A 24,922-nucleotide genomic window follows, 5' to 3' on the forward strand; every position below is an offset into this window, starting at 1 on the left:
GCCTGGCCCTTGCAGGGGAAGCCTGTCTCCCCATCTACAGAAGCCAGCGGGGTTGCACAGCTCGCAGGACAGCCACCTCCTCCCCCACCCAGCCCCCAGGGCCTCTGTGGGCAGAGGGGCTGCTCCGAAAGCAGGTTGGCCCCCACCGCCTCACCACACCCCGAGCCAGTGCAGCTGCCTCTGGAGTTCCGGATGGGCCTGCAGCAGCTACAGCCGTGAGCAGGCCAGATCAGTGCCACAGATGTGCTGCCACCTGCCTGCGGAGCATCCCTGGCTGCCCCATGGCAGGCAGGAGGCCCAGCCCTCAGCCCAGGTCTGCCCCCACAGGGCAGAGCTCTCCAAGGTTCCCCCGGCTGTAAAATCCCAGAGAAATACGATCTCCCTGCAGCAGGTGGCTTACCTAGTTACACAGCCTTGGACCAGAGCCTCCGGGTGGAGCTTCCAGGGCCCTGCGCGCACACACAGGAGGCAGCCTGGGGCTCTCCCCTCCCGTCTTCTGCAGAGCAGGGCTGGCGCCTGCCTGAGCTCACAGGTGGGATGCAGCAGCCCAGGCCGGCACTTGTGGCCTAAACACGGCCTCATTCACTCCCCATCAGCAGAATGCCGTGGGCACACGGAGGCCATTGTCAAGGAGGGGGTGGGATTTATTCCCGTGGGTGTCTTTCCTTTCTAGCTGGTCTGCGGGCATTCACCCTTGCCACCTGTCTGTGCAGCCAGTGACATAGTCATTGCCCCTCGGGGCAGGAGGAGGCCTGGTGGCCCTGTGTGTCTGTGTGGGGGAGGTACGGCTGTGTCCCCACCCCCGGCTCTCCACTCCTGCTCATCCCCTATGAAACCTGGTGTCATGGACCTGCTCCCCTCGGGGCTGGTGACCTTTGGACCCCAGTGGTGACAACCACAGAGGTCCCCAGACATCACCTGCAGCGTCCCTTGGAGGCAGGATTGGCCCCAGTGAGAGCTGCTGCCCAGGGCCACTTCCGAGGTCAGTCATCTCTTTCTGGGGGGTGGGGTAGGTAGTGCCAGTGTCATTTTTGACTCCCCTGCTGGTGTGGCCTCCTAGGCCCAGGTTTCCCAGCATCTCCCCTCTCCTGCTGAGGGCCCCCATCTCTTGAGTATTCCATTTGAGCTGCTCATCTCTGTGCCACTTTTTCCCAACTTAAGGCTGCTGAGCTCTGCAGCGGTCTGCAGCCTCGGTGTGCGACGTTTCTTAAGCACACAGGTGTTAAGTATCTCAGAGCCGTGAAACTCTCTGCCTTGCCTGACAGACTCCCACCTTGAGGATGGACCCTGGCTTTGGGGCTGGGATTTCATTCACTGCACTCGAGTCTCTGGAGGGGGGCTGGGCTGTTCGGAGGGTTTGGGGAGTGAGGGCACCGGGCAGCACAGGTTTAAGTCTCCTGTGTAGGAATCTCACGTCTTTCGGGAGCTAAATGCCAGGCAGGAGGTTGCTTTCCCCTCAGGAACTAGAAGTTCTTATCCAACCTGCTCTTCACGCCCACCTGTGGGGAGAGAAGCCCATTCCTTGTGTTCACTGCCTGCCGGAGAGCGGGAGGGAGCCTGTTTCGTCGTGGGCGGGATGTGCCCCCCGACTCGGGTAGGCCCGAGCATCTGAGGGCCCCCAAGGGCCCATCGTTGTCAGGGTGACCGTCCACACCTGCAGGGGCAGGGAGTCGGCGGCTTAGCTTCCTCTGGAGCACGGTTCCGTCAGCCAGATGTGCTCACATCCAGCTCTTAGCGGCTCCTGCAAAAACCCGCTCTGATCAAAGGGAGGTGAGTGTAAAAATGCGGCCCGGGCTTTGTCTCCAACTCCCCCCGTGATTCCTGGACCACGCAGGCCATATCACTCGGACACCACGGATACAAACCCTCACTCCCCTGGCCCCTAGAACTGAGCAGAGTGCTGGGTTCGACTTCCATCTAGAGCAGAGGTTGATGGGGGGAGGTTGCCCCTGCCCACAGCTCCACCCGTGATAAGTAGGCAGGCTTTTCCATAATTAATCAAAACCTAGGCCGTTCATCTGTGGGCCAGGGCTGAGCAGAGACCACCGGAGTCCCTGAGGGGGGCCCTGAGGCTGCAGGGGACAGGCCAGGACCCCCCGCCCCCCCGCAAAAGAGCAGGTTATGGTTATAGGGGCAGGATGACAGTGGGAGATTTTGACATCCTCAAGAGGCAGAGGAGCAGGACGCCCCTGCCAGCTTCATCCGCACATCCCTTGGGGCAGATACAGAAGGAAGAATGTGCATTGTTGGAAACCGGGGAATACGGTAAACAAAGAGAAGTGGGAGCTGACCTTACCATCTCTGCCATCCGCTCAGCCATGAGAAGGAGCAAGGCCCAGCGTGGGTGAACCCTGAGGACACCCCGCTCAGTGAGAGAAGGAGACCCAGAGGCCACACCGTGCGAGACCCCATTTCTATGAAATGTCCGGGACAAGCCAGTGCTCAGAGGCAGGAAGGGATGCTTGGGTGTGGGGGCTGGAGGGTGACAACGGATGGGGACGGGTTTTCTTTGGAGGATGAAAATGCTCTACCTTTGATGGCGAAGATGGTCTCCCCACTCTGTGAATACACAAGCTCCTGTGTCGCACACCTGGTGAATTGTAGGGCACACGAATCTCACTGAAACTGTCCAGAAACATCCTTCCCCCAGATCAGCTCTCAGCAAATCAGGAACAGTAATCCAGAATAAAAACTGGGCAGCCTTTCTGGAAGGCCGTCTGCCATGGGTTACACATGTGTCTCCTGTGGCCTAGCGGTTCTGTCTCTGGAACACGTGCATACCGGTTCCATGTCTAGGGATATCTGTAGCCCCGTTTGTTGTAGTGGAAAGTTCTATGACCAGGGGATGGGTTGAACCAGTGGAATGTTATGCAGCTGTGAAAATGGGTTTGCTCCATGAGGTTTGCTCTGTATCTTTGGGCATGGAGAGATGAGCGCGACAACTTTAAGGGAAAAAATAGGCTGTGGACTGGGACTCTTGTGATTCCCGTTTTTTGTGGGGATGTGGTTCTTGAACTGGGAAAGGGAGATTTGCCCAAGTATTGGTTGATATTAGTTTGATGTCATGGAATTTGGGATACCTTAAAAATATGCACTAACTTCTCAATATGGTTCTGTCTTTTTTTGTACTAAAAAAAAAAAAAAAACCCACATACTCCTCTTTCCATAGTCAGAGGGGTGTAGCTCTGGGGAGGGAAGAGTGGGGTCCGCCATTCCTAGGTGCTTCTTGAGCAAGCACCCCACAGTTCCCAAGTGGAAAAAGTTTTTGTTGTTGTTGCTTCGTTGGTTTGTTTTCAGAATGGGAGTTAAAAACCAAACAAAAGGCCAAGCGCAGTGACTCATGCCTCTAATCCCAGCATTTAGGGAGGCCGAGGTAGGGTTGCACGATTCCAGAGGTTCAAGACCGGCCTGGGCAACATTCCCCCATTCTCCACAAAAAGGGGGAAACAAGACAAAAACACAAAAACTGTGAAGACCCCCAAAGCCTGGCCCCCTTCCTCCCTGCTGAGCAGGTGAGGCAGTGCTGGAGAGAGGACAGAGTGGAAGGTCCTGGAAGCCCAGCCCAGCATTGCTGAGCGCCTGCCGTGTGCAGGGGAGGGGTCCTAGCCCCTGGATCTGCCAGGGAGAGGTGAGAGTGCAGAGGACAGCAGGCTTGCCTCCCTAGCCACACACCTCGCTGCATGCCCTGGCCTCGCCAGGCTGAGGCTTAGGGTGCAGTACCCGGTTCGTTTTGAGAAGTCTCTTTTCTCAGCTAGAGCTGTCTCAGTGGTAACGTTCTCTCTCTCTCTCTCCCCATCTCTCTCTCTCTCCCCCCATCTCTCTCTCCCCCCATCTCTCTCCCCCCCCTCCCCATCTCTCTCCCCCCCTCTCTCTCTCCCCCTCTCTCTCTCTCCCCCTCTGTCTCTCTCTCCCCCCATCTCTCTCCCCCTCTCTCTCTCTGCCTCTTTCTCTCCCCCCTCTCTTTCTCTCCCCCTCTCGCCCCCTCTCTCTCCCCCTCTCTCCCCGCTCCCCCTCTCTCTCTCCCCTTCTCTTTCCCCCTTGCTCTCTCCCCCTCTCCCCCCTCCCTCTCTCTCTCTCTCTCTCTGTCTCCCCGCTGCGCACGTGCGCCCCCCCCCGGCCCCCCCTTCCCCCCACCGCCGACAGTACCACCCTCCATCAAGTGCCGACTCTGGGCCTTGTCACCTTGGGAGGACCAGAGTAGTGCAGTGACTTTGCCAAGGTCACACAGCAGGAGGCTGGGCCCAGCACACCCTAGACCTTCCTCTGCTTCCCTTGCCCCACTTGGAGGCACAGGCCGATGGGGCATCTGGGAGCCCACACCCTCCCTGCCCACCAGGTGTCTCCTGGGCCAGTGGCTTCGTGTCCTGGGCACGTGTCCTGGGCACGTGTCCTGTGCACAGCCCGGTGGGGGCAGCTGGAGGGGTCTCCAAGGCGGCGGCTTCCTGTCTCAAAGCAGGATCCCCCGGCATGTGCTCCAGCAGGCAGGCTTTGTAGTGGGATTACTAATGGGGCAGATCAAAAGGATGTTCCTATTTCACTCAAGGAAATAAAATGTGCACGCAGCCGCCTTTCTCACGCTGAACTCAAGTTAGTCCTACAAGCCTGCACGCCATGTTAGATTAGCTCAGCACACGGCCGGGCTGGCCCCGAGGTGGGTGGCGCCTGGTGCTGGTAGATAAGGGTCTCTCCTCCAGAGCCCAGGACTCAGCGGCATCCCGAAACACCCTGCCACGGGGAGAGTTGACTGAGGATTAAACAGAGCGCGAGAGATGTGAAGCCTGGCTGGAAGGCTGGGGAGCCACGCACGCTCTCTTAACTGGTTCCCTGCCAGCTGTCTGTGGGTGAGGCCTGCTGTGTGCCAGCCTCCCCGGGGACATCTCGGGCTCTCTGGAGGTGTCTGGCAGGGAGAGCTTCTGCTGAGCTTGGGAAGGGGACGATGACTTGGATTCCCCAGAGGCGCCATTCCAGGAAACGGCCCACTCGGCACCACCCATCTCCTCCCACCTCCCCGCATCCAGGCTGGATGGGGGCTCCGGCAGGAACCAGGCCTCTCCTAAAACCTCAGCCCTGGGGTGTACTGAACTTAATTACTGTAAAATTCAAACCAAATTGTTTCTGCTGCCTGGGAGAACTGTGTGTTCCTTCTGTTTGGTAATGAGGCCGCCTGCTCCAGGTGATTAACCCGGAGCCCAGGGGGAGGGAGCCCAGGGGGAGGCGGCAGAAGGCAGGGGCTGGGGAAGGGTGGGAGGGAGGAGGGCCCACGGAGGTGCGGGAAACTCCAGCCACTCCTCTGACCCGCTGGAGCCCACGGCTGGCCCGTGCCCTGCCTTTGGCTTCCTGCCTCAGTGAGCCTCTGATTTATGGCGTTGCGGGGCTGGACGCATCGTGTGTGCCGCAAACTGCCGTGTGAACGTGTGAAATATGTCTCCCTTGCTCCTCCCAGATCTTCCCTGTCACTCTGACCCTGGTGAGGCCTTTGGGGCCCCTTCCCATGTGTGGGCTTAGGGGGTGTCACAGTCACGCAGAAGCGTGGGGAGAATCTGCAGCTAAGACCAGGCGGAGCGGATCCCGGGCCGGGCCAGAATGAGTGGGTCCCGTGCTGGCTCTTGGCCTAGTGTTTATGCTGCACGTCTGGAGGGTGATCTAGGAGAGGAGTGGTCTAGAAAGAAGGCCTCGTTTAGTCTCTCCCTCGGCACTGCGGACATTGGGGCCGTATCCTTCTCTGGGCTGGGGCCGTCCTGGGCACTGCAGGGTGCTGAGCAGTGCCCCTGGCCTCCACCCACTCCATGCCAGGCACACCCCAACCCAGCTGTTTCAACCACAACATCCGCAGGCACATCCACTCCCATGGGGGCAGGGCCACCCATTGAAGACCCCTGGGTCTCCAGGCTCCCTGCGGGCCCTTCCTTCCTTTCTCCCACTGCTCTCGGCTTTTGGGATCACGCCCTCTAATACCCCCGGTTCTGCTGCTCAGGAGCTCCGGGGGGGACACATCTCCCCAGAGGAGGGTCGGGGGCTTTTCTAGACCGAGGCTCGTGGTGTGGCTCGAGGGCCTTTGCCGGCTCGGCAGCCCCCAGTCTTCTCTACCATCCTTCATGGACAGAGCTGGTTCGGGGGCTGCAGCTGGTTGCTGCCTGGCATCAGAGGAGCGGGTCTGCTTACGGGGTCAGGCAGAGGCAGGACCCCCTCGAGGGGCACTGGCGAGGGAGCCCAGGGGTCAGCCGTCAGAGAAGCAGGAGAGTCAGAGGAGGGGGCTCGCAGGGCCTGGCCCTGAGTCAGAAATGGTGGAGCTCTCCCCTCTGCCATCTCAGGGCATCCCGGCTCATGGCTGTTCCTCAGCCGTCGTGGATGAGTCGTAACCTGGAGAGTGAGAGAGAACCTCCAGGGGCAACTGCTGGCAAGGAGGGATCAGGGGAGGCCGGACCCCTGACCACATGTCCTCTCCCCACCCAAGGTGTGACCCTTCATGGGGCCTGTGGTTCATACCTGGAGCTGTCTGCCTGGGTGCAGACCCTCCCCTCCTAGTGCTCTGCCTCAGTTTCCCTCCTAGGGCTGTTGGAAGTGACATGGAACAGCACTTGGGTGGCGCCTGGCACAGAAACAGGACTGCTGTGGCTGTTGAGGCCCCTTCAGGGCAGCATGTGGAGGAGAAAGGCAGGTCCTGGTGGCCTGGGGTCAGGTGTGCAGCTGCCTGCTTGTCATGTCCCTGCAGGGGCTCACAACACTGATAGACTCGAGGCTACTTTCATTTAGGGAGGGCCAAAGGGGACATCGGAGCCTCCCTGGGCACCTGGTGGATGTGTGGGCAGCATGGAAGGCTGCAGAAGGCCATGGAAGGCCTGTGACCTTGCCTGGCCTGGCTGGCCGGGAGGGGCAGGGAGCCGCTTTCTGTGCTGCCAGGAATGGCCCCGCGGCCGAAGCCCAGGGAGCCCTGGGAGCTGGCGCCTAATTGTTTTGTTGACGCGGCTGCTGAGCACTTCCAGTAGGTTTCCTAATGAACTGGTTTGTTATCAGCCTCACTGCAGCGCTGATAATTACATCAGAAACAGGGGGCCCGCTCGTCCTTCCCACGCGTTCTGTGAGCCATCAGCGCAGATGCGGGCGCCTCTGCCCCTTCCTTGGTGTTTAACACTTTGTGTGCCAAGGCACCTGCCACCCACGCCCACCCCAGACAGATGGTCGAGATGGCTGTGAGAGGAGTGTGACCGCCACTCGCCCCGGTTGGTGTCTGCTTGGCAGTGGTCACCGCGCAGGTCACTGTTCAGCTGCTGGGAAGGCAGTGGATGAGGCCATCGAGGTCCAGGGAGGAGACAGGACACGAACAAGGGTGGAAGGAGGAATTTCTGCTCCTAGAGAGGGTGCAGGGACGCTGTAGCTGCGGCCTGGTGTGTCTGCCACCTGGGTAGCCCAGTCCACAGCCCAGGCAGCTGAATGCACCAGACATGTATCCTCTCTCAGTTCTGGAGGCAGAGGCTGAGATGGGTGTGTGGCGGGCCGAGCCCCCTCAGGGCGCCAGGGAGACCCCCCTGCCTCTCCTGGCTTCAGGGCTGGCCGAGATCTCAGGGCTGCTTGGCTTGCAGGGGTGTCGCCCTCTTCTCTGCCCCAAGGTCACGTGGCCCCTCCTCCCTATCTTTGTGTCCTCTTGTCTGCTTCTAAGGGCACCAGGTGCTGGCCCCCGGCAGGCCCTGATCCCATATGTGAATCATGCACTGATGACAGCTGCTACCACCCTGCTTCAGAAAAGCTCCTCTGTGAGGCCCCAGGTGCAGGATGCTGAGTAGCGCGGGGAACAGCACTGCTGGGGAGGAATGAAAATTGCGAGGTCCCTGAGCAGGGGACCTGGCAGAGGCCAAATGTCAGAGGTCGGGGGCTGCAATAAGGGCCTTTGAAGTTAGATTTCATCACCATGTGCGGGGGGAGGCACTGGGCATTTCAGCAAGGGAGAGGGGCCACAGGCTGGAGAAGGGACTATGGGAGAGATGGGGCAGGGAGCCCGGCGTGGATGGCCGCCGTCTAGACGGGTATGGGGTCTGTGGGCATGGGAAGAAGGGGACAGTGTGTGCCTGTGTTTTAGGGGTGGTGCCTGTAGGACCTGGTGATAGGACAGAGGTGGGGGCACAGGGGAGGGGTGGGGACTTGGGCATGTAGGTGTGCGGTGGTGCTGGGAGCGCACAGAGGGACATGGAGGAGCCAGGACTGGGTGTACTGTTCAGATGCGTCAGAGCCTGCCTTCCAGTGTGGGAGCCGCGGGCCACACGTAGCACCGTATCCATTAACCAAAATGAAATAGGATGAACCCTCCACTCCTCAGTCAGGCCAGCCGCGGGTCAAGCCCCTGCTAATAGCCAGGTGGGCTGGTGGCCGTGTCCTGGGCAGCGCAGGTGCAGGTCATCGCTGTCACCACAGACAGTCCTGTCGCAGTGCAGCTGATGCGTCCCGTGGAGGGGTCTGCGGCTCGGGGTCGGCGCCGGGGGTGGGGCAGGGGCAGTGTGAGGGATGGGACGTGTTGAGCCATAGATGTCGTGTCGGCAGCTATGAGATGCTGTGCCCTCCCCACGCCAGGATCGCTGCTTCTAAGGCCCCTGCCTGTCCCCATCGCTGTCCACAGCAGGGCAAGCACCAGCCATGCAATGTCTGTCACCGTCGGCTGTAGAACCGCCCGCTGGTGGCTGGCATTGTCCTCAATATTCCGCCCTGGTTCCTGGATCAGGGGGCTGGGAGTTGGCGCTGCAGCTGACGAGAGCATTCATGATCCCCGTGGTCAGATGCTATTTGGGTTGATGATTTTATTGGACCACATATAATCACTTTCTCTTTAGGCCGGTGGCTGTGTCTTCTCTCTGCCACTCTACTGTTTTACATGAGCAGATTCTAGTATCTGTTCAGGCTTTTAAAAAAGAGATGGCCTCTGGTGAAAGCTCAGTGCTGTTTAAATCAGGAAAGGTGGCAGATGAGCCCCCTGGGCTCCAAGGCAGCAGTGGTAGCCCACTGTGTCTGCAGGTGGCCAGGGTCCTGTGATGATGCTGCCAGCCAGGCTGCTGCACACTGAGAGCTGGGGGCCCACGAGCCTCGGTGCTGGACGCCCCCACAGTGTGGATCAGATCGCAAGGGGCTGGCCAGGGCAGGGCAGGGCCTGTTAGGAGGGAGAGGGCTGGGAGCAGCCAGGGTGGACCCCTCAACCTGGATCAGATCACAAGGGGCTGGCCAGGGCAGGGCAGAGCCTGCTAGGAGGAGGGAGAGGGCCCGGAGCAGCCAGGTCGGACTCCTCAACCTGGGGACCCTCCCCCAGCAGCTGCAGGCTTGAGTGTGTGCAGCGCTTATGTGCGAGCATGTCGTTTGTGTGTGTGTTTCCCTGGGAATCAGACCCTGGCAGGGGCCCCCAGTCTATAGAGTGGGTGCTATAGACCCCAGCCGCTGGCAGGCAGAGTGTGCGCCCCACCAAGGGGCAGGCTGCCGAAAAGTCAGCTTCACAGGGAGCTTGTTTTAGGGGGAGGTCCTCGTGTTATGGAAGTGTAGGCCACAGACTGAGGCGCACACAGGGCCAGTGTACATGTGGGGAATCTTTTTTTTTTTTTTTTTTTGAGGTGGAGTTTCGCACTGTCACCCAGGCTGGAGTGCAGTGGTGTGATCTCGGCTCACTGCAACCTCTGCCTCCCGGGCTCAAGCGAGTCTCCTGCCTCAGCCTCCCTGAGTAGCTGGGACTACAGGTGCGCCACCACACCTGGCTAATTTTTGTATTTTTAGTAGAGGTGGGGTTTCTCCATGTTGGCCAGGCTGGTCTGAAACTCCTGACCTCAAGTGATCCACCCGCCTTGGCCTCCCAGAGTACTGGGATTACAAGCGTGAGCCACCGCGCCTGGCCATGGCGTGGGGAATATTCACAACCCTACCCCATCTGGACTCCTGGCAGCATGGAGTGGTGTCACCTTGGATGGGGAGCACGGTCCCAGGTCTCCACGGGCTTGGGCAACCCCTGGGGTTCCTGCTGACCTCAGTGCCCCTGCCCAGACCCCAGTTTCTCACTTCCGTGCGATGTGGCATTTCTACACTGGAGTCGCTGGTGACATCAGCGGCGCCTGTTGCTGCGGTGCCCCCGGTGGTATTGGTGGCGCGTGTTGCCGTGGCGCCTGCCTGGTGGAGGAAGTGTCCCGCGGTGCCCCCCGGCGGTGTTGGTGGCGCGTGTTGCCATGGTGCCTGCCTGGTGGAGGAAGTGTCCCGCGGTGCCCCCCGGCGGTGTCGGTGGCGCGTGTTGCCGTGGCGCCTGCCTGGTGGAGGAAGTGTCCCTCCGTTTCTGGATTTGCCTTAATAGCTCAGAGAAGGCTGAGGGAAACCTGCGAGTGATTGTAAACATCCCATGCTAGGGAAGGGCTTGTGAGGCCACACAGGGTGGCTTCCACCAGAATCTACACTTTAAAGAGCACGGGCTGGCAGCATGTGTGGTGTGGAGTCAGCAGGGCGGGGAGAAAAGGACAAGGCACGTGTCCCATGGCCATCGGGTGATGGGGATGGCGCCTGTTCACGAAGAAGAGTCACCAAGGGAAGGAGGTGAGTGGTAACCAAAGCCACCAAGATGTCGATCTCACCGTACACAGGATTCTTAAATATGTAGTAAAAGGCTGTAAAAGCCCCACATGGCACATCAGTCGGCCATCCAGGCTTCGTGGTTTTGTTTTTTTGTTTTGTTTTTTGAGACAGTCTCCAAAAACTCCAGACTGGAGTGCAGTGGTGCGATCATAGCTCACTGCAGCCTTGACCTCCTGAGATCAAGCAGTCCTCCTACCTCAGCCTCCCGGGTAGCTGGGACTACAGGTATTGCACCACCATGCCCAGCTAATTTTTTGTAGTTTTTGTAGAGTTGGGGTCTCACTATGTTGTCCAGGCTGGCGTTGAACTCCTGAGCTCAAGGGATCCTCCTGCCTTGGCCTCCCAAAGCACTGAGATGACAGGCGTGAGCCGCCGCGCCTGGCCTGTGCAGGCCTTGGTGGAGCTGCTCCTTCGGTCCTGATGGGGAGCATTTCCCAAATGTGCCCCATGGAAAAGGCAAGGCGCAGAGCAGGGACCGTAGGATGTCATCGACACGAAAAGCAGAGGACCGCTGCCCTGTGTGTCGGGAGGCTGGGGCCTCAGGGCAGAGAGCGCGTTGGCCACCTTCCCTTTTGTTCTTCTGGAGCTGGGTACTGGGTGCAGCGTTGGCTGTTCCAGAAAGTCTATGAGTTCTGTCTCCGTTTTGGCTCGGAGTTCTCCTGTGGGAGGTGCCCAGCAAGGATGATTCCCCTCGGCCACCAGTGAGATGGGAACCCTCCTCCTCCTCACCTCAGCAGAGCCATCGTGGACCTGGGGCCCCCAGCTTCTTTGGATCTCAGGCATGGGGGGCGCAAATGTCAGTCGGGAGCTGTCAAGCTCTGTGGAAGGTTTCTGCATGTTTGCCCGAGCCCCACCAGGAGGGGCTTCAGAAGTGCTTGTCCAAGTGCAGCCCATGAGCCCTGCAGAGCAAGGCAGGGCACCGAGGCAGAGGCAGACACAGCCCCCAGCTGGGCCAGGGCTGGTGGCCAAGGGGCTTCCTCAGTGTGTAGCCTCCGTGGCAGCCTCCATGTGTAGTACATGGTCAGTAGAAGCCCCATTAACAGCAGGGGGGACTCGGCCTCTGGGGAGCGGATTTCTTTTGCAATATGATGTTAAAGGAAGGTCTGGCATTCAGTATGTTTTTTATTTTATTTTTTATTACAGTTTACAAAAGCACTCCAGTTTCATTGGATTTCAGGCATTTTGCATGGGATCGTTATGGCTCAGAAGGCGTAATCTCAGGCATTAGATTAGAGTGACAGGCTTGGGAATTCAGACCAGAGAACAGCTGCCCTGCCTGTTCCCTTGTAGGTGACTGGCAGGTCTTGCTTTATAACAGGAAGTGCTCCCATGGTGGCCCTGACTTGCCCAGCCTGTGGGGTTTGCTTGTGTTACCTCATTTAAAACCCCTGGCAGCACGAGGTTGGTCCATCTAGTTCCCTAGAAAGGTGCCATGGACTGAAGGTCTGTGTCCCCTCAGAGTCATCTGTTGAGTGCTCATACCCCTCCCTAGGGTGATGGTATTAAGAGATGGGGCCTCTGGGAGGCGACGAGGGCATGAGGGTGATGCCCTCATTGATGGGATCAGTGCCCTTATGAAAGAGCCCCCAGAGAGCTCCCTCGCCCCCTCCACCATGGGAGGACTCAGTGAGAAGATGCCAAGAATCAGGAAGTCACCCTCACCAGACACCAGACCTGCCAGTGCCCTGATCTTGGACTTCCCAGCCTCCAGAACCATAAGAAATAAGCAATTTGCTTATGAGCCCCCAGCTTATGGTATTTTGTTTCAATAATGGACTAAGACAAAAGGTTCATCCCAATCACTTCCTCACATGCCATTTCCCTCATCCCTGCCTCCAAGGAATGTGCAGGGTGGATTTCTGAGCCTTTAGTTGCTGCTTTCTTTCCTTTTGGCAGAGATACTTTCAGGGGAACCTGGTCACATAGAACAACCTCCAGTTCCAGTAGTGCTGGGCACACACTGGGTAGCAGTGGGCAGTGGAGAGGATTGTGGGGCACCAGAAGGCCCATTTGTTTCCTTTCTCTTTAAACATGATGAGCAGGTCTGTGCAAATACCCCAAAGTCCAAGGATGCTGAGAGGCCAAAGAAAGAGGCTGGCATTCAGTTTCTCAGAGAGAAACATTTAATAAGGATTTACAACGAGAAGCCATGTCTGTGTCTTGGGTGGCGGCAGTGAGACAAGACGGTGGATCCCTGCACCATCACTCCCAGACCCAGGGCTTATATACCATAGGGAAGGGTCGTTTGAGGATGTGCAAGACAATTGAAATATGGAAACCTCAAGGGCCATTTGACCAAAGGGCAAGATTTGCAGTAAGTACCTGCTCTTATACAAGGAGCGGTAGATGAACTGGAAATCTCAGAGGCCTTCCCAGAATGGGGGTTAATCAAAAGCCAACATGGCAGGTTAGCATCCAAGATGGAGTTGCTTTGGCTTCCACACCTGCTGTGACCTCATTTCTGAGAGACATACGCTCCAGGGGCTTCTTGAGAAAGGAACACAGGCAGTAAAGTTTTGAGACTTTTCTCATTTGAAAACAGGGCCTGAGGGTGGCACCCTCATGGAGGAGATCAGAGCCCTTATAAAAGAGCCCCCAGAGAGCTCCGTCACCCCTTCCACCAGAGGAGGACACAGCGAGAAGGCACCATCTAAGAACCAGGAAGTGACCCTCACCAGACACCAAATCTGCCAGTGCTTTGATCTTGGACTTTCCAGCCTCCAGAACCTTGAGAAATAAGGAAAGGGCAGAATTTGAAAATGAAACCAAAAACTCCACAGGATGGTTAGGCAACAAAGTAGAAGAACTTGTGCAGGAAAAGCTGCTGTCTGGGTGGCAGATAGTTTGGCTGGGTATCGAAGTCCCTTCGAAGGCCGCATCCATCCGTGGTTCTCATTCAGTGCTGCTGGCCCAAAGATGCTCCTCTGATTCCTCATCCTTGGTGTGGGACCTGTTTTTCTCCCTTCTGGAGGCTTATTGAACCCTTTTTGTGTCCCAAGTGTCCTGAAGTCCCCTCATTGGGTACCTGATACGTGTCTGATTTTTGTCACTTGCCCCTCCTTGGGCCTTTCCATCCATCTTTTCCAACCTTTCCCATGATTCTGGTAAACTTTCTTGAATGGTTTCATTGATTATTTGCTCTCCTGTCTTTCTTGTTTCTATTTCAAACTCCCGTCACTCGCTATTGGGCTTTCAGAACTAGTGTTCCACTTTCTTTATCTTCCCCACCTCCGTTTTCTACTTTGTCTTTTTTGTTTTTGTTGTTGTTGTTGTCTTCAAGACAGGATCTCACTCTGGAATGAGACAGAGTCTCAGGCTAGAGTGCAGTGGTGCAGTCATAGCTCACTGCAGCCTCAAACTCCTAGGCTCAAGTGATCCTCCTGCCTCAGCCTCCTGTGTAGCTCGGACTACAGGTGTGTGCCACCACACTGGCTGATTTTTTGTAGAGATGGGGTCTCGCCATGTTGCCCAGGCTAGTCTTGAACTGACCTCAAGTGATCCTCTCGCCTCGGCCTCTCAAAGTGCTGGGATTAAGGCGTGAGCCACCACACTTGGCCTCTTTGTCTTTTTTATTAATTTGTTTTCTGGAAGAGTTCCTCAGCTTCCTCACTTAACCTGTCTATTGATGTGTTTTTATTGGTGTTTTTCATTTCTGCCCTTTTTTGTCTTCAGAATATTCCTTTTGTTATAAGCCCCGTTCTTCTTTCATGATGTAGTATCTTTTATTTCTGAGGATATTGATTGATGATAGGTTTAAATTCTTTTTGAAAATGTCTTCTCTGGCTGGACATGGTGGCTCACACCTGTGATTCCAGCACTTTGGGAGGCTGAGGCGGGCGGATCACCTGAGGTCAGGAGTTCAAGACCAGCCTGGCCAACATGGTGAAACCGTGTCACTACTAAAAATACAAAAAATTAGCTGGGCATGGCGGTGGGTGCCTGTAATCCCAGCTACTGGGGAGGCTGAGGTAGGAGAATCACTTGAACCCAGGAGGCAGAAGTTGCAGTGAACCGAGGTTGTGCCATTGCGCTCCAACCTGGGCAACAAGAGCGAGACTCTGTCTCAAAAAAAAAAAAAAAAAAAAAAAATCTTCTCTGTCCTCTGTTTCTTACCAGTTGTTTTTTTTTTTTTTTTTGATAGTTTATTTTGATCTCTGGGGATCATAGTGCAGGCCCATCTCTCTGATGCTTGGGGGTAACGATCTAGTGTAATGATTACAAGTGAGGGGCTAGGTGCAGTGGCTCATGCCTGTAGTGCAGCACTTTGGGAGGCTGAGGCAGGAGGATTGCTTGAGCCCAGGACTTGGAGTCTGCAGTGTGCTGCTGTGATCACGCCACCACATTCCAGCTCCAGCCTGGGCAATAGAGTAAGACTGTCTAAAAAAAAAAAAAAACCCCAAAACCCAAAAAACCCAAGTGGGCAATGGATGCTGGTGATGGCTTGGGATGCAAGGGGATAGCGGGGAGGGCCTCACTCGGTGCTTTACCCGGGGAGGTCTGGGTGGGCTGTGGATGCAGGGGAAGGGCGGGGAGGGCCTCACTTGGTGCTTTCCCCGGGTGGGCTGTGGATGCAGGGGAAGGGCGGGGAGGGCCTCACTCGGTGCTTTTCCCGGGGAGACCTGGGTGGGCTGTTATGGGGGAGCCCACATCAGGCCCTTTGGGTCTCTCCCCTTGGGCCAGCCAGATTGCACAGGGAGTAGCCCTCCAGCCTCCTGCCTGGGCTCCTAAGGGTGGCACCCACATCCTCCACTGTGCCCAGCGTCCCCAGCCCAGACACCCACCTTCTCTGGCCTCCCCAGTAAATGATCCTAGGGAGTCCAGCGAGGAGGGGCAGGCGGCCGCCAGGGTGCCAGGAGGGGTCGGGTGCTGCGGCAGTCCTCGCGCAGACCTCCGTTTTGAGCACCCCCACCCTTGTTTCCAGGGGACCCTGGGCCATGAGGCGTGGGGTGCGCGCCCGCCACCACCATCCGTGTCTCTGCTGGGAATGGCTCCCTGGTGGCCGTCCGTCTGCTCGCCACGTCCCTGCCGTCGTCTCCTTTTCCATCCTCCCTGACCTTGCAGGTGTGTCCTCCCTAAAGGCACTTTCTCGTGGCTTCAGGAGAGAGATGGGTGGCGTGGGCTTGCCAGGCTACCGAGGCGTCACTTAGAGCCAGGAGCCATGAGCGTGGCCTCCTTCCTGCAGTTGCCTCTGGCTGCCCAGGAGGGATGTGGTGTTGCCTGGCAGGGAGTGGAGGCAGTGAGGCCTTCTAGGGGTCCTCCCTTGAAGGGTCAGCAGACCAATGTGGAAGTCACCAAGGATGAAGGCCAGAGCCTGGGGGAGGGTGGAGCTGGACACCCCTGGGAAGTCTGGGAGAGGGGCTGAGCCTCCACAGGCCAGGGGAGCAGGGGAGGAATGGGGCCGGGGCTGGGGTGGCATCTGGGGTCACTCCCGGTCTCTTGCTGTTGGTGTTGGGAGGGATCTCGCACCACAGCAGGGAATCGAGGCCCCGGCTCCCCTCAGGCTCTCCCTTCACCAGCGATGGGCGGCGGGCGACGGGTGACGGGTGATGGGTGCAGCACCCGCCCCGCCCATAGGAGAGCCCTGGTCCACTATGGCCTGTGGATGCCGCCCCTGACATCAGCATCTCTCTCTGGCCTCCCTGGGAGCAGTCTCGGAGCGGTGAAGAGCTCTTCACGTCCGGTGCTGTGGCGATACTAAGTAATAAGATCTCCAGGTTTTATTGGGCATTAATATTTATTCCCATGAAAAGGTTAAATTTATTTCACTTTAAAGCCCTGGAGAGTGCAAGGTGGAGCCATAGTCGCCTCTCCTGGCAACGGCCCTGCCCACCACGTACCCACCTCTCCCGCACAGGCCAGTCCTGGTGATGGCCTGCAGGACAGGGCAGATGTGTGGGGCAGTTGGGGGCACCCCCTTTTGGAAGGCACTGCTGCCAGTGGGGCCGGTGAGTGTGCAGAGCCCAGGGCCGATGTGTGCTTCCTGCAGGCACCGGGCAGGCCTGGCCACTCCTCAGCTCTCTGACCCCTTCCCCCGCTCTCTGCAGCAGGCACCACACGAGCCAATTTCGCTTGGCACGACGTCCTGAAGCAGGCCCTGGGCTCTGCGGCTGCTGGCTCTGAGCCCATCGACATTCTGATTTGTATTTTTTCATGCTTTGGAAAAAAGAAATCTATTTATCTCTGCATCGGGTCCCGCTCTGCATAACCGGAGGCAAACCAGCAGCCCCGCCCACTTTCTCATTTTCCTGGGAAGGTAGCAGCGGGTCCTCTGAGGCCTGCGTCAAGAATATCGGGCTGTCGGACGCGTCAGTCTTCAGGGGCAGGTGACGGCCGCACTGTTTCCAGCTCTTTGGCTTGGTGTTTGGGCACCAGCTGATGGGCCAGCCAGCAGCAGCGGTGCTGAGGTTAGTCCAGGTCCCCTGAACTCGACGGCCATCAATCCCGGGCCTGTCATTTGCAAGCAGCTGCAGCAGCTGGTCGAGCCTCCTGCTAGACCCTCTCTCCACCCCAGGTTTTTCTTAAGGGTCTGTGACGGTATCTGTCAGTGGAGACTCATGTTAGCCATGTCAGGAGGGTCTGTGTTGGAGAAGGATGGAGGGAACAGCCCCGAGCCCAGGGGGCCCGGCTTTTGCTCTGTGAGGCTCACTCCACACCCTGTTCACTTCCTGATCCCCTTCCCCACCCTGCCTTGGTCCTTAAGGAGGTGAAGATGGGGCACGGGGGTGCACGGCCACCTCCTGTAGAACCAGGGCAGGCCAGCCGCCTTCTGAGTGGCTTCCGAGCTCCTGAGGCTTGGCCACCCGCACATCATGGGGTGGGTGAGGGGCAGAAGGAGGGGCCCTCCCCACGGCTGCCTGCAGTCTGGCCCTCCCCTTTTTATCTGGTAAAAAGTGTCCTGTGGCTGCTGGGTGGGTGGCAGGGAGGCTGGCCGAATCCCTGGCCAATGAGTCCTGCTGGCAGGACCCCGAGAAGCAGAGGAGCTCGCTCCAGCTGGTGCCCCTCCACCCCGGCAGCAGCAGGACGAGCAGGCGTGCCGGCACAGCTCCTGGGCACCTGCCCCTTTCTGCTCCCGGGTCCCCTGGCTTCTCATATGTGCTTATTTTGTCTCCCAGTTACACTGTGAGCTGCTTCAGGGCAGGGCCCAGCGTTGCACGGTAAAACTACATTAATTCAGACTCATTAATTCAGAGCCTATAATAGTTCAGACATGGGAGACGTGACTCTTTTTGAGCTAAAAGTTAGAAACCGTTTTGCTCTGGGTTTTTATGGCCACAATTGCAGAACCTAATCTAAGATCAGTACCTTTTTTTTTTTTTCCAGCAACTAAAATCTTGGGAAATTAAAGGTCCTTAAAACATGCTTTCAATTGTGAGCCAGACAGTTCTGAACCCGGCAAAGAGCAGGCACAGGGATGCTCTGTCTTGGAAGGGGGTTTTGTCTGGGAACGCCACTTCCAGGATTCAGACCTCATGTGTGTCCCTCGGGAGCTTCCAAAATAGGACTGCTTTTAGGTGGAGCGTATTGGAACCGATGTCAGTGAGAAAATGGACACCCTCACACCCCCCAAAAATTAGAAACAGAAGACCTCACTCCTCAGGCCGTGCCTCTTCTCTTCCCCAGACCCTGGGCAGGTCTCAGCAAACCCGGGAGAACCACAGCCTGACTCCAGGTCCCGAAGTTGTCATTTCAGGGACCTGAATTGCTGTTTTTTCCCATGTATGAGTGTCTGGGCTCATTAAGATAACTGGGGCCATCCCAGCCGGAATGTGCAAAGTCCATGGGCTCCGGGAGTTTGGAGCTGGGTCAGGTGGTGAGGCCGGGAGAGTCGCACCCCCTGGGCTCCGTCCGGGCAGCAGGATCCAGGTCCCCATGAGGCTGAGGTGCAGTTGGCCCCGCTCCCTGAGCTGCCCCTGAGTTCTGGGGGCAGCGTGCCCACAGTACATGGCTGGCTTGGGCTGATGGTGCAGAGGGCACAGGACCCAGAGCGGGAGGCCAGGACTCTCCATGCCTGGAGCCGGGCTGCTTCCCGGCAGGGACAGTCAGAGGCCCGGAAGCCGGTAGTGGGGCACGCGCAGCTGCCGTGCTCAGTACAAATTGGGACTGCTGCCCATGTCTGCAACAGACACACCTGTGATTGCTCCCAGAGTGTGCTGAAGCTGGTCTGTGGGACATGGTGTTCACCCCGATGCTGTTACACTGCGAGTTACACTAGAAAAGTTACTTCATGACTTAAGTCAGGCTTCAGCAAGCTTTTTCTTTTGAGACAGGGTCTCAGTCTGTCGCCCGGGCTGGAGTGCTGGGGCATGATCACAGCTCACTGCAGCCTTGACCGCCTGGGCTCAGGTGATCCTCCCACCTCAGCCTCCCAAGTAGCTAAGACAGTAGGCGTGCACCACCACACTCACCTAATTTTAAAAATAAATTTTTGTGGAGACAGTGTCTTGCTATATTGCCCAGGGTGGTTTTGAACTCCTAGCCTCAAGCGATCCTCCTGCCTCAGCCTCCCAAAGTGCTGGGATTACAGGTGTGAGCCACCATTTGAGCCAGCCCAAACTTATTGTAAAGGACCTGATAGTGACTATTTGCAGCTTTACAGGCCGTGCATTCCCCATCGTGAATGTTCAGCCCTGCCCTTGTAGCGTGAACACAGCTGTGGATGATACATAAATGAATGGGCCTGGCTATGTGCCAATAAAAGTTTATTCACAAAAACAAGTGGCAGGCCAGATGTGGCCCATGGGCCTACCTTAGAGGATATGCCTTCTCAATAAAGAGATTTAGAGAAGTAAGTAGCGCAGAAGTGTTTACTCCCACAATTGAAAGAACCACAGTTATTGTTTTGATACATTTCCCTGTCATGAGAGAGCTCTGCCCATAATTGGGCTCTTGCTATATTCATGACCGTGCATTTTGTGTTTCTTCAGGTAACAGACACATCCTGAGGATGTTTCTGTCATTGAAAGCGTCCTGTAGACCGCATCTTGCCAGCGCACACCTCCCTGTTGTGTGTCGTTTATTTAGTCTGTCCATGATGGTTGAACGGTTTGGTTAGTCATTGTGTGTGTGTGTGTGTGTGCGCGCGCGCGCGTGCAAGCGTACTTGTCTTTCAGTACAAAAGCAAAGGACGTCTTTGAATTCCTTCCTTCCTTAGGCGAGATCGCTAGCAGGGGGAGATTAGGGACGAGCTTGCCTGGAGTGTGCAAAGATCCACGTTGCGCCTGTCGTCTGCAGCTTGGAAGAGCTGCTCAGCTCCTTCTTGCATCCTCCTGAGGCCGCCAGGGTCTGCTCCATGCTCACTGGGGGCCGAGTAGGGGCCGTGATGCTGACCCACCCTCCTCCTCTGGGGGATTCCGCAGGACCCAGCAGCCACCCGGCAGCCACCCCTCCCTCTGCTGTCACTAGCTTTGGGCAGCGCGTGTCTCCTGCATGCAGGAGCACTGTGAAGCCTCTGCTGATTCGCTGGCAAGCGGCACTGTCCAGGCCCCCAGAGGTGCACTTGGCAGGGTGGTCAGGCTGCCCCCTGACATGAGCACTGTCCAAGAACTGGGTTCTGCTTGGCATCTGGGGCACCAAGAGGGGGGGCCTTGCTTTGAGACCCTGCTCTGCGGGCCTTAGCCAGGAACGAGAAGAAGCTTATGGGTTCCAGCCCAGCCCAGAGCAGTGAGACCAGGATCTTAGGACTGGGGAGAACGGTGGGGGCAGAGAGCCTGCAGTTGGTGGGCCCAACCTGTAGATGAGAGGCTGACCCCAAGGCAGGGCAATCCAGGGCTGTGACCTGCAGAGAATGCAGCGTATTTGGGAACAAAGACCCTCAGTGGAGACTGGCGGTGGGACCCTGGCTTCATGCTCCGCATTCCTCACCTGAGTCCCCACCTCCTGGTCTCGGACCTCCACCTGTCCCCAGAGGCTGTTCAGCACGGAGGGGGCACCGCCACCCTGCCTTGGCCAGATGCGCCCAGCTTCCCCGGCAGCTCTCAGGGCGGCCTCACCCATGCACACGGTTCTAGCGGCCTTGTGTATCACACCACACGATGGGACACAGGCCCTGGGGCGTGCTCAGGCCTTTGGGGGCCGCGCAGACCTCCTCTTGCCCTGTTTGTGCCTGATTTCTCCATCAGAAACTAATGACACAGCCAGATTCCCCCGGATGGCGCCTTCCTTATCTGTCGCGAGTGCTGACAGAGGACCACCAAGTTGGGCAGCAGGAATTGGAGCGGGCGGGGCCTGTTCCCTCCAGTCACTCCTGCACAGCCTCACAGACACCCGTGTCCCAGAGAGTGGGGAGCTAGACAGGGCTGTGGTGAGAACAGTCAGGGGCCTGGCTAATGAAAACAGACAGCGAGGTCTGCCCTGCCCGAGGACTCTGTGGTGAGGCTCCCTCCGGCCTGCTCTGAACCCTTCCCAGCCACAGTAGAACAGCCCACAGAAGTCCTCATGTGCCTGGCTCACCCTTTTCATGGGCACGTGGCTCCCACAGGCACGCAGCCGATCAGAAGAGGCCGGAGTTGGTGGCTCGCAGTGGGGGCTGGGCATGTTCAGCAGGAGGCTGCTGCTAAGGGGAGCTGGGTCTCCTCACCAGCCCTAGCGGGTTTCTCTCCCACACTGTGGCCCTGCTGAGCTGCCCAGCACTCAGAAGCGACTGCCCTGTGTCCTCGAAGGCTGTGCTTCCCTCCCTGTGACCCACCGGCCTTGCCTCCTTCCTGCTGTTTGCTTCTTGGGTGTCCTGGCTCCTCAGCTCCCTGCAGAGCCACGTGGAGACTTGCAGGAATGCTCCCAGCCGCCACCTCCTTCCAGTCCAGCCGTGGGCAGCCTGGCACCAGCAGCTTTGTCCTGGCAGTGGCAGCCCCTGGAGCAGGGGATGCATCTGGAGCCGTGCCAGCCCCAGCCGGGCAAGGGGGCTCAGGCCGTGCTCCAGGCCGCGGCAGTGCACTCCGTGGAGCGTGTCTGCCTGTCCCCCTCCACGGGTGCACACAGGTGCTTTTTTTAATTACTTAAGGAAAAGCAATTGCAAAGCCGCTCAATACAAATCCCCTAAGCTGCTGTGGATGGGGATGCCGGGGCAGTCGGCCTGTCCAGGAGTCTGAAACGCCGGCACCATCTGTGCTCCTGCCACTCCACGGCCAAATGACACCACCAGCCTTTCTCTCCTGCACTATCTTTCATTAAATGAATTGAGTTTGCTGGGAATTGCCCAGCCATAAATATTCCCTCCTGCTCAGCATCATGGGAATCTAACTGTTCCCAAGCCCCTGCTCCTGGATCCAGCAGAAGGTTCCATGGCCCCCCTGGGACTGGGTAAGGTGGGGGGAGGCACGAGCTGCAGGAAATTCCACAGGAAGGTTTCCGTCGTCCCCAACCCCGTCAGATTTGGGGTCGTAAATATGTGAGTGTCTCCAAGCAAAGTGTGGGCCACCTGGAAAGGTTTGTCAGGGCAAGGGAATAGTTGCGTTGAATTAAGTCTTTCCCTTCCCATTTCCTTCATCCCATTGAGCACGGGTGGTGACAGCAAGACAGGTACTTGAAATGGAAGAGTGTCTCACGATTTTTGGAAATGGGCTTCTTCTGTGCCTGTTTGATGGAGAGGCAGAAAGTTCCCTGTGGGCTTCTGAGGCTGAGATGAGGGTTGGCAGAGGTCGGGGCAGCCTGTGTCTGGCACGCGGTCCCTGGGCCCGCCTCTCCCCAGCAGGAGATGAGGTCTGTGCCCCGTTCAGACGGGGGCCCGTGCCTCTGCCCCCCACGCCCCGAGCTTCCACATGGCCCTCCCCCATGTCTGTGGAGACTCCCAGGGGCTACTTTGTCCCCTAGAATCTAGACCAGGAATTTCCAAACTGCTGCCCGCGGGTCAACTCTGTCCCTGGCCTCTGTTTATTAATAAAGTTTTATTGACACACAGCCATGCGCATGCATGTGCCCATCATCCGTGATGCTTTAGAGGCACGGTGCAGAGTTTCTCAAAGCTAAAAACACTCAGCGTTTGGGCCTCTGTGACAGCTGGCCAGCCCTGCCCTTTCCCCCTTCCTCTTGAGGTTGGGGTTTTTCCAGCCCCATCTCAGCCTCATCCCAGTAGGTACGTGACAGACCAGAGCTTCCTGGCCGCCTCCTGGGATCTGAGTGCCATGGTGGTAATCGCCGCTTGGGCATCTGGGTTCATGCTCTCTGGGGCCTGGCTTCTCTGGCCCCAAGTCCCTGAAATGTTGAGCGTCACCAGGTCACCTGCAGAACATCCTTCCCAGTGCCTAGTGTGACCAAAGTGACGCAGCAGCAGAGCCACCAAGAACAGTGAACTGGGAAGGGCTGAGGGCGTGAGAGCGGCAGGTCTGCCCGGCAGGCAGCTGGAGGGGACTTCAGCTCATCCTTGCCACTCGCTTGACGTTCCCAAACACAAGGGGCCATCCTATTGGGTGTTTGCTCAATTCCCCCAAGACCCCAGGCAAGCCGGCTGCAGCACATGGCACGTTAATGTCCTTTCTTAGCCGCTGAGTCCCTGAGCCTCCCAGACCCTCAGCGTCTTCTTTGTTAACATTGGCGTCCCTCCAGCCCTGCAAGCTGGAGGCAGTCAGGTGAGGCGTGCGGGAGCCTGTGGGCCACCGTTGCCCTCGTGAGGCCTCCTGAGGAGGGGCCGTTGTCACATTCCGGGATTCCTCCTGTTGGTTCTCTCAGCTCTTTGGGGACTGCTGTTGTCTCCCTTCTTCCCAGCCCTCTTGGAACGATTGCTGTTATAAAATACTCCGTATCCATTTTTACCTACCTGGGGGCACCCGCGTCTGACGGGAGGGAGATTTTTGCCTGAACCAACAGGAGGCATCTGAACCTCAGCCTCGCTGGTCTCTGGACAGCTGTGCGTGGGGCAGTGCCCAGTCCTGAACCTCAGGCCCCTCATTGAGCTGCGCCCAGCCCCCATTTCTCTTGGGTGTTTGCTCAGTGGCCGTTCCAACTCCGTGGAGGCAAACCAGGGACTCACAACTGAGGGATGCCGTTTCCTGACTTGTGATAGAAGTTCTAGAAACAGAGCAGGGGTGGTGGTGCACACCTGTAATCCCAGGGCTTTGGGAGACTGAGGCAAGAGGATCACTTGAACCCAGGAGTTCAAGACTAGCCTGAGCAACATAGCGAGACCCCATCTCTAAAAATTCTCTTAAGAATTAGCCAGATGTGGTCGTGGGTGCCTGTAGTCCCAGCTACTTGGGAGGCTGAGGCGGGAGAATCGCTTGAGCCTGAGAGGTCGAGGCTACAATGAGCCATGATTGCACCACTGCACTCCAGCCTGGGCGACAGAGTGAGACCGTGTCTCGAAAAGAAAAATGTTCTAGAAGCGGAATGCTCAGCGGTGGGATGGGGTGTGGGAGGCCCGGGCCGTGGGCCCTACCTGCTCTGGGGTGGGGTGTGTGGAGCCAGCCGTCCAGGTGTGGCGCGAGGGCTCAGGCTCCTGTCCCCTGCCGCAGTGCACGTGCCGGAAGGACATGGTCAAGATCTCCATGGACGTGTTCGTGCGCATCCTGCAGCCCGAGCGCTACGAGCTGTGGAAGCAGGGCAAGGACCTCACGGTGCTGGACCACACGCGGCCCACGGCGCTCACCAGCCCCGAGCTGAGCTCCTGGAGTGCGTCCCGGGCCTCGCTGAAGGCCAAGCTCCTCCGCAGGTGAGTTGCCAAGGGACTGCCGCGTGACTGGCCCAGCATGACGGGGGGTGGCCCTGCTGGGTGGCCCAGGCCCCTTCCCACTGGCAGGGGCTCCGGGCCGTGTCCCACTCCTCCCTTTCTTCCTATTCCCACCCCACCTCCTCTTTCGTCCTCCTCCTCCTGTTCTGTTTCTCCTCGAGTCTGAGGCACAGTGTTTTCTCGAGGCCTCGCTTTGCTGGGGTGGGTGGGCTCTGCTCTGGCGGGCAGCGTCTGTGCCGTTCACACCCGCGGGCTCCCCATACTCCTTGTCATGTCCCTGCCAGGAGGCTGACCCTGGGCGGCCCCAGGCCCCGTGCCATTGCCTCAGCAGAGCCACCAGCCACATGGCTTCCTGTCCCTCTCACTCACCGCATTTCTGCTGTCCGGCTACTCGGGCCCCTCCCTGGCGCTGAGAGCAGTCGGGTCCCCTGCAAGGACTCAACGGGGCATCAGGTGGGGCTGCTTGGATTTGAGATCGTGGAGAGGATTTCAGAAGGCCGGCCCCGGGGCGTGACCCTGGATGCCCTCCTCCCACTCAGAACCCCTCCCTGCGCATCGCCGCACAGACCCTCCCAGCCAGGTATCTGGTGTCCACCTGGAGGAGAGGCCAAAGCATCTGCAGCCTCTTGGCTTCTGACCACAAGAGGCCATGGGGACACGGAGGCAGGTCCCGGCCAAGGA

At 58.0% G+C, this 24,922-nt stretch overlaps 1 protein-coding gene across 5 annotated transcripts in view; it reads left to right on the forward strand.

Annotated features, from left to right (window-relative positions):
• Nucleotides 1-24,922, forward strand: part of KDM4B (lysine demethylase 4B) — a 188,777-nt gene that overhangs the window by 121,752 nt on the left and 42,103 nt on the right. For all 5 annotated transcript variants that reach the window (XM_034945664.3, XM_034945666.3, XM_063599791.1 and 2 more), the window contains exon 10: nt 24,027-24,223. In XM_034945664.3, coding sequence (XP_034801555.3) covers nt 24,027-24,223 — 197 coding nt within the window. The remainder of the gene's footprint in view (nt 1-24,026; nt 24,224-24,922) is intronic.

Source organism: Pan paniscus, chromosome 20, assembly GCF_029289425.2.
Source record: "Pan paniscus chromosome 20, NHGRI_mPanPan1-v2.0_pri, whole genome shotgun sequence".
In the NCBI taxonomy this organism is placed as follows: Eukaryota; Metazoa; Chordata; class Mammalia; order Primates; family Hominidae; genus Pan; species Pan paniscus.